Below are 15,268 nucleotides of genomic sequence, written 5' to 3'. Positions count from 1 at the left end.
ACAACAATTCTCAAAAGCACACGAGCAGCAGAAAAGACTCCCCTCAGGATGAAGAAGTAGGTATCCCCAAGAAATAAAGTCAATTAGACCCATTCTTTCGGTCTGTTGAGCTTGATAAAAAAGGCATCATTGGAGGGTCTTTCCGCTGCTCTTTGTTCGTTTGTTTTCACCATTGAGAACCATCCACGGGTCCTGCTGGGAACTCGGGCGGATATGTAGGTGTTGGGGGAAGCTATGCGTTCAGTACTACTCAAAGAGCTTAGCCTGCCGCAACACTTTCGCACGCCTTGTGGTGAGGTCTCAACGGAATGGCGTGAATGGTCAGATGGGACTCCCCACTAAGCAGACGCCTCTTTTTATACCCAGTGCCAACCGGTGCCAACAGAAAACTCCACTGCTGGGTCACGTGCTTACGCTAGGACTTGCCGATCCCATGGATCAAGGTGACAACATCGACCTTCGACCTTCGACAGTGATCTATCGCTCTCATTGAAAGTCTCCCGGAAGATCGTAATATTATCAATCTGCCTCTGCAGCTCCCTAAGCCCAAACTAGTATCGTTATCATGCCGGTTTGTAAAAGAAAAGGCACGTAAATTGGGTGTAATGTCACGGGAGCCCGTTTCACGAGCGTCGGGAGTTGTTCGATATGTGAGGAGTTTGGACGGTGGGGGCATGGGAGGGAGGGGAGTGGGGCTTCTAGTCGGTCTGAGGGGTGATTAGGGGTTGGGAATGAGGGAGGGTTCATATGGCATAGCAAGCAACTGTAGGATGCTAGTGCCTCGTCTCTCTGCTTGGCGTGTAGACTAACCGTCTATGTCTGGCTCTTCCAACAGGATGTGGCCAGGATTTCAAGGAGGACGCAAACTCCGATACGTCCTGCACGCACCACCCCGGTGGGCCAGTGTTCCACGAGGGTTTGAAGGTATGGCCCGCGCAATAGCCAGATAGTGTTTGCTGCCAGTCACTAACCGACTCCGGCACTTAGAGCTGGTCCTGCTGTTCCAAAAAGGTTGCAGACTTTGAGGACTTCCTCAAGGTGAGGAGTGACGATCGATTTGTACAGACAAAGGGAGGTCGGGACCTTGTACTGATCCAGATGCAGATCCCAGGATGTTCAGTAGGCCGCCACACCTCTCTCGCTCCCGAGGAGCCGAGTCCGACCGCTCCGGTAGAAAAGGCTGCGAAACCGACGACAGTAGGCAAAACAGGAGTCGAGACCTATACCAACGGAACCAACGGAACCGCCCTGCCGAACCCGGCTGCAGAGACGTTCCAAGCGAAAGCAAAGACGCCGGCGGACGCGGCACCGGCAGTGAAGGAGGAAGACTTGCATGACTCGCCCGATGCGAAAGTGGCGGAGGGGACGAAATGCAAGCGGAACGCGTGTGGGAAGACTTGGGCTGGGGAGGGATCTAGGACGGAGGAGTGTGTGTTTCACTCGGGTCAGCCTATATTCCATGAGGGTAGCAAGGTACGCTCTCCCGGACGAGTACGGGAGACGGCATCCATACTCAAACGATGTCTTGCCTCCTAAAGGGATGGTCGTGCTGTAGTCGCAAAGTGCTGGAGTTCGACGAATTCCTGAAGATCAAGGGTTGCAAACGGGCCAAGCACCGATTTACGGACGTGGACAATAGTCAACCACAGGAGATTCAGTGCCGTCATGACTGGTACCAAACTCCGTCTACAGTCATCCTGTCCGTGTTCGCCAAGAAGGTCGATAAGGAAGCTACCAGCATCACTTTTACGAGCAGCGAGGTAGGCAGCGCTCTTTGAATGGCAAGATGCTAGGGTACGACTCTGATCCCGATGGTTGTCACAGCTGAGGATGAATATCAAGTTCCAAGATGGCAAAACGTCAACGTTTAACACGGCGTTGTCACAACCAATCGATCCAGCAGGGAGCAAGTACGAGGTTCTGTCGACAAAGATCGAGGTAGTCCTGAAGAAAGTGAACGCTCTCAGCTGGGCTACCTTGGAGCCGAACGAGAAGGTGGTCTCGTGGACAACGTTTGGCACATTTGGAAGAGGGACGATCGGAGGGAAGACGCCAGACATCGCAGGAGACATTGACATTGCGCTGCTGCCCAAGTGACTTGGGTCTGTACCAATTGCACACACATATTGAAATTATCTAAGGCGTACAATGATCCCGGTAGCATGAGCATGAGCCTAATATACATAGCCAGATACACAAATGAAATGCCCGTGATTTGAAGAGACCATCGCCAGGCGCTAATGCGCGCCCCTTAACCGAGCAGTTTGACGAGCTCTGCCTCCATGGCCTCCGGTGTAGTTGTGCTCGCGTACCGATTTACGACCTTTCCATCCTTGTCGACCACAAACTTCTCGAAATCTGAGTGGTATGTGGTCAGAGGGGATTGATTCTTATGGCGCTGGCCAAGAATCCAAGGTAATACTTACTCCACTTGATCCTCCTCAATCCGAGGAGGCCTGCTTTCTGCTCCTTCAGCCACACGTACACGGGATGCACGTTGTCTCCATTCACCTCCACCTTTTCCAAGATGGGGAAGGAGACACCATAGTTCCTCTGGCAGAAGGAACCTTCCTCCTCAGCAGAGCCAGGTGCCTGCGAGCCAAATTGGTTGCAGGGGAATCCGAGGATCACAAGTCCTTTGTCTTTGTGCGCCTGATACAGCTTCTCCAGACCCCCTAGATATGGTTTCGTATTAGATTGTTGAAAGTAATCGACATAAAACTATCAATTCAACCGAACGAACCGTAATTGGGAGTGAAGCCACACTTCGAAGCGACGTTGACGACGACCGTGACTTTGCCGCGCAGGGCGGACAGGTCGTACGGTTTGCCGTACTGGTCGTTCACCTTCAGGTCAAAGAACGAGGTGGCAGTGGATTTACCGGTCGTCTCGTCTGACATTTTGGGAGTTGGACTGGCTGTGAAGTGTCGGAATGGGGTGGAAGATCTTGGGGCCTGAGACGTGCTTCTGCCGCGCGGGACGAAGAGTGCCCCTGTGTGGACGGTTGCTGATGGCGCAGAGAAGACAGATAGGTTTCTGAAAGCGGGATTTCTTCGAAGGACGCTTCTGGCCTCGTTGAAGGAAGTGAGAGCGAGGCGATGAAGCATGTCAAGATCAGTCGTTGGAGGGGGGGAAAATCTGTGGTCTCGCACAACACGCGTGAGACAGAAGTGACAAACGGGACAAACGGGGCTTCAACTACTGTAAGCTTTCTGTCCTGGGAAGTCGTGCGTTGCACGAAACGAAAAGAAACCAATTCCTACGGCCCATCCGGCTTCCTGTGCAGTTACGTAGCTTTGCTGTCGCATGGTAGCGTTGTGAGCATCTCGTGAGCATCGCCCTACGCGCTGTCTCGGACCATCCGGCCATTCTCACGGCGGCGCTCCGGCGAAGCGTCTCACTTCTTCATATTGAGCCTCTACTCCCCTGCACTCAACCGCCTGTTATATCATGGGAAAAAAGAAACGAGGCGGGGCTCCCGGTTTCGGTCTTCGAGGACATCCAGCCCTCCCTCCCCGTGCGTCGTCCAGTGCGTTGGACGATAGACGAGACAAAGGAAGACCAGGTGCGGGCGGGTCTGTTGATAGAAGAGGATCGGACGACAGAGGAGGATCGGACGACAGAAGAGGGAGGGCCAGTTCCATTGCCGAGGTTTGTCTATCAGGAACTCGAAAAGTAGCAAAGCCCAATCACTGATCCATCGGGCATTCAAAGGAATCGTCCAACGACCGCCGCGTGGTCCCAACCCGACGAAGCACCTTAGACGAGTTCCCCGCGTCCCGACAAGCGATACGACCGGACATGGGCAGCAACATCGCATTGAAGCGGAGGGGAAGCCCAGAGCCAGAGCCAAGGGCTGATAGTTCTAAACATACGAGGCTCGACCGAAGATCTTCATCACCCGCTCGGAGATCGCTTGAAAGGGATCTTGCCGCACCCGTACCAACTTCAGCGAAAGCCGTCTCTTTGCCGGATCTTGAGCTGCCTGTCAAAGACACGGATGAGTCCACCATCTCATCTGCCGTTTACCAGTAAGTTTGGCTATATCCTTCAAGGTTGCATCGGGGACGCTCGAGTAACGGTGAGATCAGGTTATGCAAGGGCCGACAGCAATTTGTTGCCAATGTTGGCTTCGCGGAGGATAGCAAGCGGTCACCAAATGTCACGACGTTCCTGGAAGATGTGCAATCTGGTGGAACTACGCCTTCCTTGTTCCTAAAGAAGATGGTGCCGCTGAGCCACCTGAAGGGGTCCTTGATATCAACTACCGCAAGGAAAACTTGTGGATTCTCGGCGCTCACGCTTGAGAAACCAAGTACAGACGCCCTCAAGTCTGTTCAAGCCCTTGTTCGCTATCTATCGGCTAAACAGCGGGTGAGACTTGCATTCCAGCGGCCCGCCATGTCACGCAGTTTCGTCTGACAGGCACCTCCCCCAAAGGTTGGCGTAATATCCCTCAGAAGGTTTACACTCTTTGTACTGCCTACTATTGAGCTTGGAACGATGGGCGAGGAGGAAGTGGATGCGGAGATCTTTCCGCTATTCTGTGTCATCGCCGACAAAGCGAAATCGCCACGTACCCTGACTTTGCAACGGAACAAGATCGAGCTGAAGACAATAAGCCCACTGCTGGCATATTCAGACTTCGTCAAAACCCATATAATGCTTGTGCAGAAGTTGCCTGAAAAGGTAACCAGTAGAAGTGCGGATAGCATGTGTCACCGATTGGCTTCACAGCTCAGCTCACGAGACTCCTTTCGCTTCAGACAAATTGGCTGGTTGAGGGCAAGCGTGTTCATGTCTACGGGCCTCACGCAAGTGCAACAATGGAGCTCACATGGCTCCTGCGCATGTTGGGAGCGCAGTGCGTGGCCAACCCGAAAAATTGTGATTTTGTGATGGTGAGATACGGTCAGACATTCCCCGCATGACGGTTCAGCTCTTCTCACACACGTGTGCTAGTGCCATCGTTCCTTTCACGAGCACGTTCCGTTATTGCCGCATCTGAACGAATTGAAACTAGGAGCCACGGAATTTGTGCTCTGGGGTCATTCCACTGGGGCCAACATCAAGAAACCCATACTTATGTTCCCAGCAGGTAAGGCTGACGTCTACACATAAGGTGGTATGCCAGCGACAGGTCTCATCGATGTTCCATTCTCTAAAGGTGGCATCCTCACGTTGACCTACGAAGCCCTCTGCCACCCGGGTGCAGCAAAGTTCCTTGAACGGTTCAAAAAGCTTGCGAGGACGGTACGTATGCAGTCGCTCTTGCGTACACAAAAACAATCACGCGTTTCACGGCTTTGCAACACAGGCGACGCCCGGCCGAGAGTGGGGATGTGTGCTGCACCCTGATGTGGCGCAAAAGATAAAACCAATAGATGGGATCGAACCCGCCCTTCAGCACGATCGGTAGTAGCGCAGATGCTATCAGGAACAGGACGCGAGGATTGAATGTAATGAGAACTCTTTCCGCAGGTTGGTGGCATGGCATCACATCATGATGCTGGAGCATGAACGCTTTCTGAGATTCGCGACGCCTGATGATGTATACTTCGCTGACTCGGTAAGTCCAACTTCTAAGAACTCAGTGCATGTCGGCACAGGACTAAAAGCTTCCTCATTTCCCTTCTCCTGTGTCTCAAAAGCAGGAGGATCTAGCTAAATCCGAGCACGCAATGATGTTGCGCCTACAGTACATATGGAGCCTGAACTTCCGGCATTTCGTCGTGGTCAGGGCTGAGAATCAAGATCAGCAGCCACTCGTCGGGGGTATTGATGAGATCAATGCTGATCAATTCTTTGTGAGTGATTGTTACATCGTAGCGTCTTCCGAAGTCCGCGTGTCCTCATCTTTTTTCGGTCCCAGGAGCGATACATGCCATGGGCGAATGCGTAGTGGAATGCCGATCCCGGGCTGGCATAGATCTCTTTGAGCATACAATCAGCATGGCGTAGTTCTAGGCATGTTCGCATTTGGCGAGATGTAACGGCTATACCAGAATTTTGGGACGGCAAGGTCTTACACACAGTTCGGTACATAGTTTCGTTTTTGGGCTCCAGTTTGTAATATTAGGGTATATGTACAGAATGCAACAGATGCCATGCAGTATCCTTACTTGCGAACCTCGCATGCTATCAACTCAACAATGCAGTTTGCGCTTTCTTGCCTTCACGCAGTTCATTTGGACTGCTACTAAATCCCGAAGCGGTGTTGCACCCTCCAAAAATGTGATGTGGTAACCCCAAAGGCTTCTCATTCGCATAGCGCTCCTGTCAGCCTTCCAGCTCACTGGTTGTTGGCGAAATGCCTACGCAACAGATCCAACCTCGCCACCGCCGTCTTTAACCTACCCTCCGACATCGCCACATCGCCCTCCCCACCATCCTGCAACGCCTCCAGCTCCTTCTTCGCAATCTGGAACTCCGTCACAGCCTCATATATCCCCCATACATCCTCCGCATACCGCCGTTCCCTCAAATACGCCACGGCTTCCTGCCCATCGTGCACCGTCGCGCGGATGACTTGCTCGTGGTTGATTGTGTCGGGGACGAGTGACTGTGTCCGGAGGGGTGGGTCGGAGTAGACGGAGACGGTGTATGCGGGCGTGCGGAGGAAATCGAGGACTTCTGCTCCGTCTTGTTCCTGCTCATGCGCCTGACGGGCATGTCCTTGCCCAGCTGGACTCGCTCTTTGCAAATCCCCCAAGCCAGACTCAATCGGGATCTCAAACCGTCGTTGTCCTGCCCCATGCCCGAACCGATCCACGACCGCGCCCGGCCCCGCAAAAAGCTCTGCCTCGGACATGGTCTCCCCCGTCCGAGAGTGGTGCAGGTGGTGCCGTGGACCCAATCCGAGGACATCGCCGCTCGCACTCGCGGATGATGATGCGCCAGCTGCGGGATTTAGGTATGTCGCTGTTTCCGTGTATGCTGAGGAGAGCCCTGGAGCCGGCCGACTTTCTTGCTGGGAGGTTTTGGACGACGGGAGGAGAGTCGAGAGTTGTTGGGTGGCTGTGAATGCGGCTTTCCCGAAGAAACTTGGTGGCGGTTTTGGTTGGGTGGTGGTATCTTGTCGCTTTCCTTTCCCTTTGGAGTTTTGCTGGTGTGCATCGTCGGCGGTTTGATTTGGGTCCGTCATGGTTTTCTGCCGGGGAAATAGCCCTTGAACTTTCCTAGTCTACTTGCTGTGATGTGCGTCTCTTACGTCTAGACTAGACTATTCTAACAGCAGGGAATACCTCGATCGTCGAGGACGTTTCCAAGAATAGGGGTGGGCGGCTTCTGACGATGTTCTGATGGTAAACGACAGAGACGACAGCCGAAGCCGGGGCTTGCGGGGGTTATCGGGACGAAGTTATCGCGCCTGCCCAACGCGTGATTTCACGCGCAGAGCAACTCCGCTGAAGCAATTCTCTACGCTTCCATTTTCTCGGCTTCTACTTTTGTTTCCCAACATACATACTTTGCGGCATCGCCATGACTGCCGTGTCCCGAAGCTTCCCAAAAATCTTATGTATTTCACTTTGACAAGTACGACAAGGACTACAGAAACAAAAATGTGTACAGGAAAAACAGACAACACAAAACGGAACGACGAAATCGCCTTCTAAGCAGGAGAAGCCAAAGCGATAGACAGCCCTTGCACATCTCCAACCAGGTGTTCATCCTGACCAATCTCCGCGCCCCACTTCTCAGACAAATGGGTATGCAGGCCTCGACAGTCGGTCGAATAGGTCAGATTCGTGAGGGTAGGCGCCCGCTTCATGAACAGATCCAGGCCGCCGGCGTCGATGACCGCGTGTCTGGAGAACGACAACTTCTCGAGCTTGGGAAAGCAAATTACAGGCTCGGATCGTTTGTTCGCAAGACCGTTGACGCCGGCCGATACTTGAATGCCAAGCATCCCGTTGCCGTTGTTGGCAATAACATCATCGGGAATATCGCCGCCCCGGACTTCACCTCCTACAAAGGAGATCCTCCTGAGCTCGCTCCCGCAGTTCTCTGCCAGGATCTCCAGGCCAGTCTCGTCGAGTTCGCAGGCTTCCAAAACCAGTTCCTCCAAATTGCTCAACGGAGCGAGCCGGAACCACCAGGCCAACGAGCACCCGACAAGATGGAGGCGCCGTAAGTTCGGGCAGCAGTTTGTGAGGAGGTATAAATGGGAAGCCCATGGGTTCAGAAGACCCCTTGTCGGAGTGTGGGGATCCGTGGCACCGGTGAAGCTGAGGTCCCGGACCAATTGGGTATATGTGATGGTGGTAGGCGTTTTGAAGAAGGCTGGGAAGTGGCTCGTTGTCGTGATTGGGGAGGTGTGATGCATCAACGACGCAGTGGTGCGGACCATTAGCGTCAGAACGTCCAAAACGATGTAAATCGCAATGACGACTACGGACATTCGGAGTTAGAATCTTCACAGAATGATAACGAGACAAGACAACATCGTCACTTACGCAAAAACGGGAATGTGTAGAATAGGATCAAAAACCACGCGAGTATAACAGCGTACCAAACCCCCAAAAGATTCTTCGCCTCAGGAACTAAGCGAATGAAATGTCGTCCAAAAAGGAACATCGTTGCCGTGCGGTAGAAGATGGGTAACCGTCCGCCATAAGCAAGGAATGTATGAAGGTTTGCTAGGCATGTAATGCTGTGACGGCGGCTCGCAATGGCTGTATGTGCAATAGCTGATATGTACGTCGAAGGGGTTTGTAGAAGAGTGGCCAGGTCGCGATTCCCAAGATATGAGGCGATCTTTTGATAGAATGCGGTCTAAGAATATGTTCACCGCGAGAAGAATGTAAAGCACTAGCACACCTGCTGTAGGACCTCCGGGGGCATATCCCCCAACTTCAAGCGATACCGCGGGGTTCGTCTCCGCGTTGTCAGCTGTCTCCATAACGATCGCTGGCTTTGACGCTTCGCCCCGATTGCTCTTTTTGGCCTCTCGTGGATGTCGTGGTAGTTGTACAGCCTACTCAGGGCAATCCAACTCCTCACCCATTCTTGAAATTCGCCTTCGGAACGGATCCTCGGAGCTGGTGTGGATCGTTCGCCGCCGCCCGAGTGCGCAGAGAGGCCGGTATTCGTGTCGCTCGCATAGTCGTCGCTGTCCGAGTGGGCAGGGAGGACTCGCACCTTCATGTTGAGGACGATAGGTGGTTAAGGCGCCTAGAGAAACGAGTTGAGCTCCACAGGACCCTTTCACACGTCGCTGCTGCTCTCGTTTCGGGTTCTTGTTGCCTGCCTGACGGTAGCCTACTGCTGTGCTGCGGTGTGGGCCAGGCAGGCAACTTGGAGGAGGTATTATTTGGGGGGGTGTTGAGTAGCGCCGAGAGGCTGGGCAGTGGGCTGGCGACATTCGAAGGGATGAGGGGATGTTCGCGTCACACGACCTTTGACTCGATATTGACTCGATATGGCGCTTTTACGCGCAGATCATTATTGCCCTCCAACGTCAATCGCACATTATCCCCCAATGATGCCCAAAGTTATGCAGAGAGGACGCACGATGCCGGAGAAATAGTAAGGAGTAAGGAAGACTGGGAAGACACCTTTGTTTGGCGTTCGCGAGATGGGCGGACGCCGGACCGCGGATGAATGCCGGCCAAACGCGTTATTTGTCAAGGGTCAAGCCACGGAGTCGTCCGGCGTCGTGTCCGCGTTGCCTTGGATGCTTCGAGGGTGCGGACTGTTCGTCCCCATGTCAATTTCCGCACCCACCATCTCACTACTTGTGTACTTCTTCTTTCATCATTGAAAACCACCGACAGCCCGTGCGGTGAGCCCGCTGCAGTGTGTTTCTCAACATATGTCGTCTACACAAGCCCTACCTGGGTGAGTCGACTTGCGGTTACTTCCGTGTCTTCGTTGTTTTCTAACTTCGTGTTTACAGGACGGGCGCTGATTAGAGAAAGAATGTACAAACGGATGACCTCACCTTCGGCGCAAACCACTCAACCGACAGTTGTGTCGGAACAACACATCAAACCGGCGTGTACGTTCACGCAAGTCACACAGCAACTCTTTACCAACCCCACGGCGCCCCTTCCGGATCTTGCACAGTTGCGGTATTGGGGATTCTCTTCTCGAAAGGATTACTTTGATTATTTACGTTGTGAAGAGTTCGGTGGCGAACCCGCCACCAAACCGTCCGACGATCCTGACGGCACGTTGGCCAAACTCGTGGCTCAACTTGGAGTGCCACGGAGGCAGCGAAAATGAGCACCACAGACGAGAACGAAACCAGCAGAAAACCTTGCGCATGAAGTGCATCAAAATCACTATCCACCGGGCGTTTCCCGAAAACAGGATGCTCATGACATCGATGCTTTAGAACGCTCGAGTCCCACACTTCCTCTGTCTCAAGCCTCGGCAATATCATCCGGAGACATCTTGTGTAGACGCTCGAAGACAGATATCTCACTCCCCACCTTTAGGATATGCGCTGTTCGGTTCATGTACATAATTGAACCCAAGTACGTGCGAAACAGTCCTGACAGCGGTAGCGACAGATATCCACTCGGCCGTAGGTCCGGATGGGGAAGATTAGGGCCGTGGTTGTGTACTATACGCGGGCCAGTAAAGGTGGTGGATGCCTTACTCTCGTCGTCCCATGTCCAGCCAAGTCATCTTTCATCGATACTTCGGAGAGACATATACTTCATCCGCAGATACTATTACCCACGTTCCTTGACGGGGCGCTTGAAAAGAAGGGAAGTTATCTTGCCGAAGTCATGCAATGACGAAAGCCAAAGCCACGCCTCTCCATTCGATGACCGAGATGACCGCCGCCACACAGAAAGCGCGCGCAACAGGCGCAACTTCCATCATTCCCGGCCTCCGTCCAACCCTGCGTCCAACCCCCCCGCAACGTTCTGCCCACGTTCCCAGGCTGCATTGTTGCAACCTGGACATAGCATATTCCTTCTCGACTCTCCACACACTTGACATTCGGGGACAGTACACTACAGGGAGCGTCTGAGGCACTCGGACGGTTCAGCACAAGAAAGCGAAATAAACGGTCAATTTCCACCGGCGTTCCATCTTCGAAGCTCCGCGACAACAATCACGATGAAGTCGCTCACTTTGCGAGTTAAAGTCATATCGGCAAGGGATTTGGTTGCCAAGGATAGACGGTGAGTCCTCGATGCATGCTTCTTGAAAACGCAGCTCCTTCAGTCCACGCAGCAACGCATTATCGGCAGCTGCCGGCGGCAATTGCCACGAAATACCTAACTTCTTATTGACATACCACCTTCTTTGCTCCACAGAGGGACGAGCGATCCTTTCGTCGTGCTGAAGTTGGGTGGGCAGACTTGCAAGACGAAAGTCGTATCGAAGAATCTGAATCCGACATGGAATGAAGAATTCGATTTGTAGGTGTCTGAGTGCACGTCAAGCTAGAAGTTCGTTTTGAAAACCTTCGCAATTGAGACTGACCAAAGGTCGTTATCCTCTCACATGACAGCGTGTTGACGCCAGTTCTTTTCGATGGTATAACCTAACAGAGTCGCTTGATGAAGGCATGGAGGTTTGATTAGACTTACTCAAGATTTGACAGCCTCCCTGGATTTGACTCTCTGGGACAAGGATCTTATCGGAAAAGATTTTCTCGGGCAAATATCCATCAAGGTAGCCGATATTCTCCGCCTCGTCGGCCATCATGCATACGATGACGCGAGAAATGAGCCCTTTGCGGATCCCGTTCACGGCAGAAAGGCTTCTGATATTGTCACCGGCGAACTGAGGTTGGCATGCTGAGCATCGCTTTCCTCCATCCCATGTTTTGTTCAACCGAATCTTCTGCGTTGTCTAGCATGAAGTTGGGCTTTGTTGGAGAAATCGACCAGGATCTACTCGCGATGTTCGACAGTTCGGAACACAATGCTGTTCATGGTAAGGATTCATTCTGATCACATTCCGACTGTGGAGACGGTGAACTGACGGGCATCAATCAATAGCCACGCTGATGACAAGTGATGATCCTGCGGACGGTGAGTTGAGATCAGGATCAGCCGGCCCGTTACAACAAGTCCGCTGATTCCCATGTTCCGTGCAGATTTCTATTTCAATCAATTCGTGGGCTCCGAAACCCCACAGGGCGAGGGACCAGATGCAGATGCCCTTATCGACGACAGCGCTTCCGAAAGCTCAGACGCGCCGAATGGGGATACCAGCGACGAAGGGACACCTACCGTGATTGACCACAATGCGCAAATGGGGCTTCTCACCGTGGATAGTATGTAGCACCTGATGTCATTTCGCTCGATCGAACACGGTGATTTATCGTTGCTTGCAGTCGTAGGGGCTACGAATCTGCCTTACGACCCGAACGTTACGAAAACCTCGTTCGATTGCGATCCTTTCGTTGTCATCTCGTAAGTGCCAAATGTCTCCCATTCATTGTCTTAGCTGCCGCCTGACTCGGTTGTTCGTTGCAGCTACGGGTAAGTTGGTCTATGTCGAGGCAGTGGTGACTTCTGCGGAGCGTTGGATCTCACATTTGATGTAGGCGGAAAACTTTCCGCACACGGACTCTCCGGCATACATTGAACCCTGCGTGGAACGAGCGCGTGTTCCTGTGAGTTCGCGTCATTACCTCGCTTTTCTTCAGCTCTCCTTATTGACACTTCATCTTCGTGCTCCAGCCACGTCCGTCACTCGGAATTGGCGTTGGGATGGTTGATCAATCTAGCCGTTTACGATTACGACAAATTCAGCAATAACGATTATATTGGGACGGCCGATCTCAAGATGGCAGATCTCGTAGCAAAGTGCAAGACCAGCCCACTGGTTCCAAATGTGCCATCACATATGCCTACATACGAGGAGACGTTGACTCTGCAGTTGAAGCGGGCAAAGGTACGACGGGAGACCGTCTTGGAGAACTTCTCAGCGCGATAATACTTATCGCTTTGCATACGACAGCCTGGGGCAGCTCCCGCCACGTTGAAAGTGAAATACACGTTCACGCCCTATACTGGTGAGGGCCATTAGTAGGATACTCTTTGCGACGTCCGGCTAACTATGGGGATCATTATAACAGATCTGAGGAGAAACTTCTGGCTGACGCTCATCAAGCAGTTCGACACCGACGGTGCTGGGCGGATTAATAAAGTACAACTGACGGCGATGCTAGATTCCCTCGGGTCGACCTTTTCCGACGAGTCTATCAACCTTTTCTTCATCAAGAAGGGGAAAGGGCCGGACGATGAGCTGGAGTACGAGGAGCTGGTGGAGATGCTGGAAGGGCAGATCACTGGCAAGATCGTGTGCGCCAGAAGGGTTAAGAGCTTCAGGAGGAGCAAGTCCGCCAAATCCAGCAAATCGCCTTCTCACAAAACATCGGACGAACTGCTGCAATCTGCGTCGAGCTTGCAATCGGGCAGATCGGAAACGGAGCACATTATACAGATCCGGGAGTGTCCCATCTGCAGGAAGAGATTCCGGCGGAAAGCCGATTTGGATGTTGTGAGCCACGTTGCGTTATGTGCGCACGAAGATCTCGGCAAAGTCGACAACTTTGTCATGGGAGGGTTCTTAACGGAAGCCTATGCCACGAGGAAGTGGTATAGCAAGATTGTATCATACGTGTCGTATGGGGGATACCGACTTGGGAAGAATAATGGTACGTCCAAAACCCCAATGAGCAAATGGTTCCCATGGCTTATATTCGCTTTGCGCAACCCACAGCAAATATCATTGTACAGGACCGAACCACCGGTCAATTGGTGGAAGAGAGGATGCCGACGTATGTGCGACTCGGTATACGTTTGCTTTATCAATTCCGATCCGGACGGAGTGGTATGTGCGGTTCAGGATGGCAACTGGGTGTATACGTTGTGATAGCTAACTTATAGTCAACAGCGGTCGAGCGGCGCCTGATCAAAAACCTTTTGCGGAACTTGAGTAAGTGTGGCGTCTTCCGCAAATCCTCAAGGCGAATGGCTTCTTAGGTTCTTCGACCATAGGTGTGAAGCAAGGAAAGAAGTTCAACAATCCGCTGAGCAAGAAAGCTATCAAGCACTTTGTAGCTTTCCACAACCTTCCTCTCGATGAAGGTTTGTGAACCCCGGTGGCGCGTACCTTGATTGTCTGGACATCATTCTAACGGGAATTCATGGTATAGTGATGGAGCCTATGGACAGCTTCCAAAACTTCAACGAATTTTTCTACCGGAAGCTCAAGCCTGGAGTCCGGACACTGGCATCACCAGACCCACGAGTAGCCGTGTCCGCCGCCGATTGCCGTCTCAACTGCTTCACGAGTGTTGACAAGGCCAAAGCTCTGTGGATCAAGGGGCGGGAGTTTACTATACCCAATCTGCTTGCCGACGAGGAAATGGTTTGTTTGAAAATGCTTTATCTTCTACCTTGTCATTCGATATCAGTTGTTGATCTGTTTGGTTCAGGCCAAAATATTCGATGGCGGCTCGGTAGCGATCTTCCGGCTAGCTCCACAAGGTAACATCCAAGTAACCGTCATTTGTTTTCGATACAACCAGCTTCTCATTGGCTCCATTTTCAGATTACCATCGGTTCCACTTCCCAGTCGACTGCACGGTGGGCCCAACGAAATGGATAGACGGGTCCTACTTCACCGTCAACCCAATGGCCATCAGGACGACCGTTGACGTTTACACGGAAAACGTGCGTGCCGTCACATACTTGGATAGTCCCGAGTTCGGGAAGCTTGCATATGTGTCTATCGGTGCCATGATGGTCGGAAGCATCGTTCTGACATCGAAGGAAGGAACGCAGGTCAAGCGGATGGATGAGCATGGGTAAGTCGGCAATATCGACATGATAGTTGTTCTTTAGGGACATAAAGATCCTCATAACTTGGACTCTCACTACAGGTACTTCGCATTCGGAGGCTCAACAATCATCCTGCTCTTCGAGCGCGACGTGATAGAGTTCGACGGAGACCTGTTGGAGAACTCGGAGCATAATCTAGAAACGCTAGTGAAGATGGGTAGTTCGTTAGGACGACGGAAGGATTCGCCGTCGAATTGAAGTAGAGCAACGCCGGTCGGCGGCGAGGGCTTAGATTTGCTGTAGGATTTTTGTTTTCGTGGAAGGTGTTCTTTTTTGTGAGTCATTTTCAATACACGCAGTGTGCTACGAGTTTGGCCTGCTGTCATGGTCGGACGCAGAGTACTCCACTGGGTGGCATGCACGCGGTGCAGACGCATGCCGAGCCCATTCCCCCCGTCCATTTTGACGTAATCCGCTGAACACATCAAGAAAACAGTTCCCCGGGT

The 15,268-nt window shown here is 52.5% G+C and overlaps 7 protein-coding genes across 7 annotated transcripts; 4 read left to right on the top strand and 3 right to left on the bottom strand.

The window, feature by feature from the left end:
* Positions 1–476: 476 nt before the first annotated feature.
* EV422DRAFT_41376 (chord-domain-containing protein) lies at positions 477–2,232 on the top strand. The gene is made up of 6 exons (XM_053067049.1): positions 477–587; positions 836–924; positions 988–1,038; positions 1,105–1,473; positions 1,539–1,760; positions 1,825–2,232. Exons 1-6 carry the CDS (start codon positions 566–568, stop codon positions 2,095–2,097), a joined length of 1,026 nt encoding a protein of 341 aa, XP_052925979.1. The 5' UTR covers positions 477–565; the 3' UTR covers positions 2,098–2,232.
* Positions 2,233–2,251: 19 nt separating this feature from the next.
* EV422DRAFT_495878 (thioredoxin-like protein) lies at positions 2,252–2,900 on the bottom strand (the record flags this gene model as incomplete). The annotated part of the gene is made up of 3 exons (XM_053067833.1): positions 2,252–2,358; positions 2,427–2,675; positions 2,744–2,900. 3 exons carry the CDS (start codon positions 2,898–2,900, stop codon positions 2,252–2,254), a joined length of 513 nt encoding a protein of 170 aa, XP_052925978.1.
* A 267-nt stretch (positions 2,901–3,167) lies between these two features.
* EV422DRAFT_528057 (uncharacterized protein) lies at positions 3,168–6,115 on the top strand. The gene is made up of 11 exons (XM_053070252.1): positions 3,168–3,651; positions 3,715–4,031; positions 4,092–4,374; positions 4,441–4,689; positions 4,767–4,901; positions 4,963–5,098; positions 5,168–5,253; positions 5,318–5,415; positions 5,482–5,569; positions 5,652–5,807; positions 5,873–6,115. The coding sequence occupies exons 1-11, from the start codon at positions 3,451–3,453 to the stop codon at positions 5,900–5,902; spliced, it is 1,779 nt and encodes a 592-aa protein (XP_052925977.1). The 5' UTR covers positions 3,168–3,450; the 3' UTR covers positions 5,903–6,115.
* EV422DRAFT_528054 (uncharacterized protein) lies at positions 6,116–7,371 on the bottom strand. Its single transcript, XM_053070251.1, has one exon. It carries the CDS (start codon positions 7,142–7,144, stop codon positions 6,293–6,295), a length of 852 nt encoding a protein of 283 aa, XP_052925976.1. The 5' UTR covers positions 7,145–7,371; the 3' UTR covers positions 6,116–6,292.
* A 134-nt stretch (positions 7,372–7,505) lies between these two features.
* EV422DRAFT_528052 (uncharacterized protein) lies at positions 7,506–9,492 on the bottom strand. Its single transcript, XM_053070250.1, has 3 exons — positions 8,821–9,492; positions 8,457–8,757; positions 7,506–8,391 (listed from the first exon to the last, which is right to left on the bottom strand). The coding sequence occupies exons 1-3, from the start codon at positions 9,145–9,147 to the stop codon at positions 7,613–7,615; spliced, it is 1,407 nt and encodes a 468-aa protein (XP_052925975.1). The 5' UTR covers positions 9,148–9,492; the 3' UTR covers positions 7,506–7,612.
* Positions 9,493–10,683, top strand: EV422DRAFT_528050 (uncharacterized protein). The gene has a single exon (XM_053070249.1). The coding sequence runs from the start codon at positions 9,604–9,606 to the stop codon at positions 10,225–10,227; it is 624 nt and encodes a 207-aa protein (XP_052925974.1). The 5' UTR covers positions 9,493–9,603; the 3' UTR covers positions 10,228–10,683.
* On the top strand, positions 10,680–15,208 carry EV422DRAFT_528045 (phosphatidylserine decarboxylase-domain-containing protein). The gene is made up of 20 exons (XM_053070248.1): positions 10,680–11,141; positions 11,277–11,381; positions 11,474–11,499; positions 11,567–11,753; positions 11,822–11,901; positions 11,967–11,999; positions 12,065–12,244; positions 12,305–12,383; positions 12,447–12,452; positions 12,518–12,586; positions 12,654–12,867; positions 12,934–12,988; positions 13,052–13,633; positions 13,699–13,809; positions 13,873–13,914; positions 13,977–14,066; positions 14,135–14,349; positions 14,417–14,468; positions 14,533–14,788; positions 14,864–15,208. The coding sequence occupies exons 1-20, from the start codon at positions 11,077–11,079 to the stop codon at positions 15,018–15,020; spliced, it is 2,604 nt and encodes an 867-aa protein (XP_052925973.1). The 5' UTR covers positions 10,680–11,076; the 3' UTR covers positions 15,021–15,208.
* Positions 15,209–15,268: the final 60 nt, after the last annotated feature.

The sequence above is a fragment of the Fimicolochytrium jonesii genome, assembly GCF_025526975.1.
Source record: "Fimicolochytrium jonesii strain JEL569 chromosome Unknown EV422scaffold_10, whole genome shotgun sequence".
In the NCBI taxonomy this organism is placed as follows: domain Eukaryota; kingdom Fungi; phylum Chytridiomycota; class Chytridiomycetes; order Spizellomycetales; family Powellomycetaceae; genus Fimicolochytrium; species Fimicolochytrium jonesii.
The sequence above is the reverse complement of the archived record's forward strand: the minus strand, read 5'-3'. Positions and strand labels throughout refer to the sequence as shown.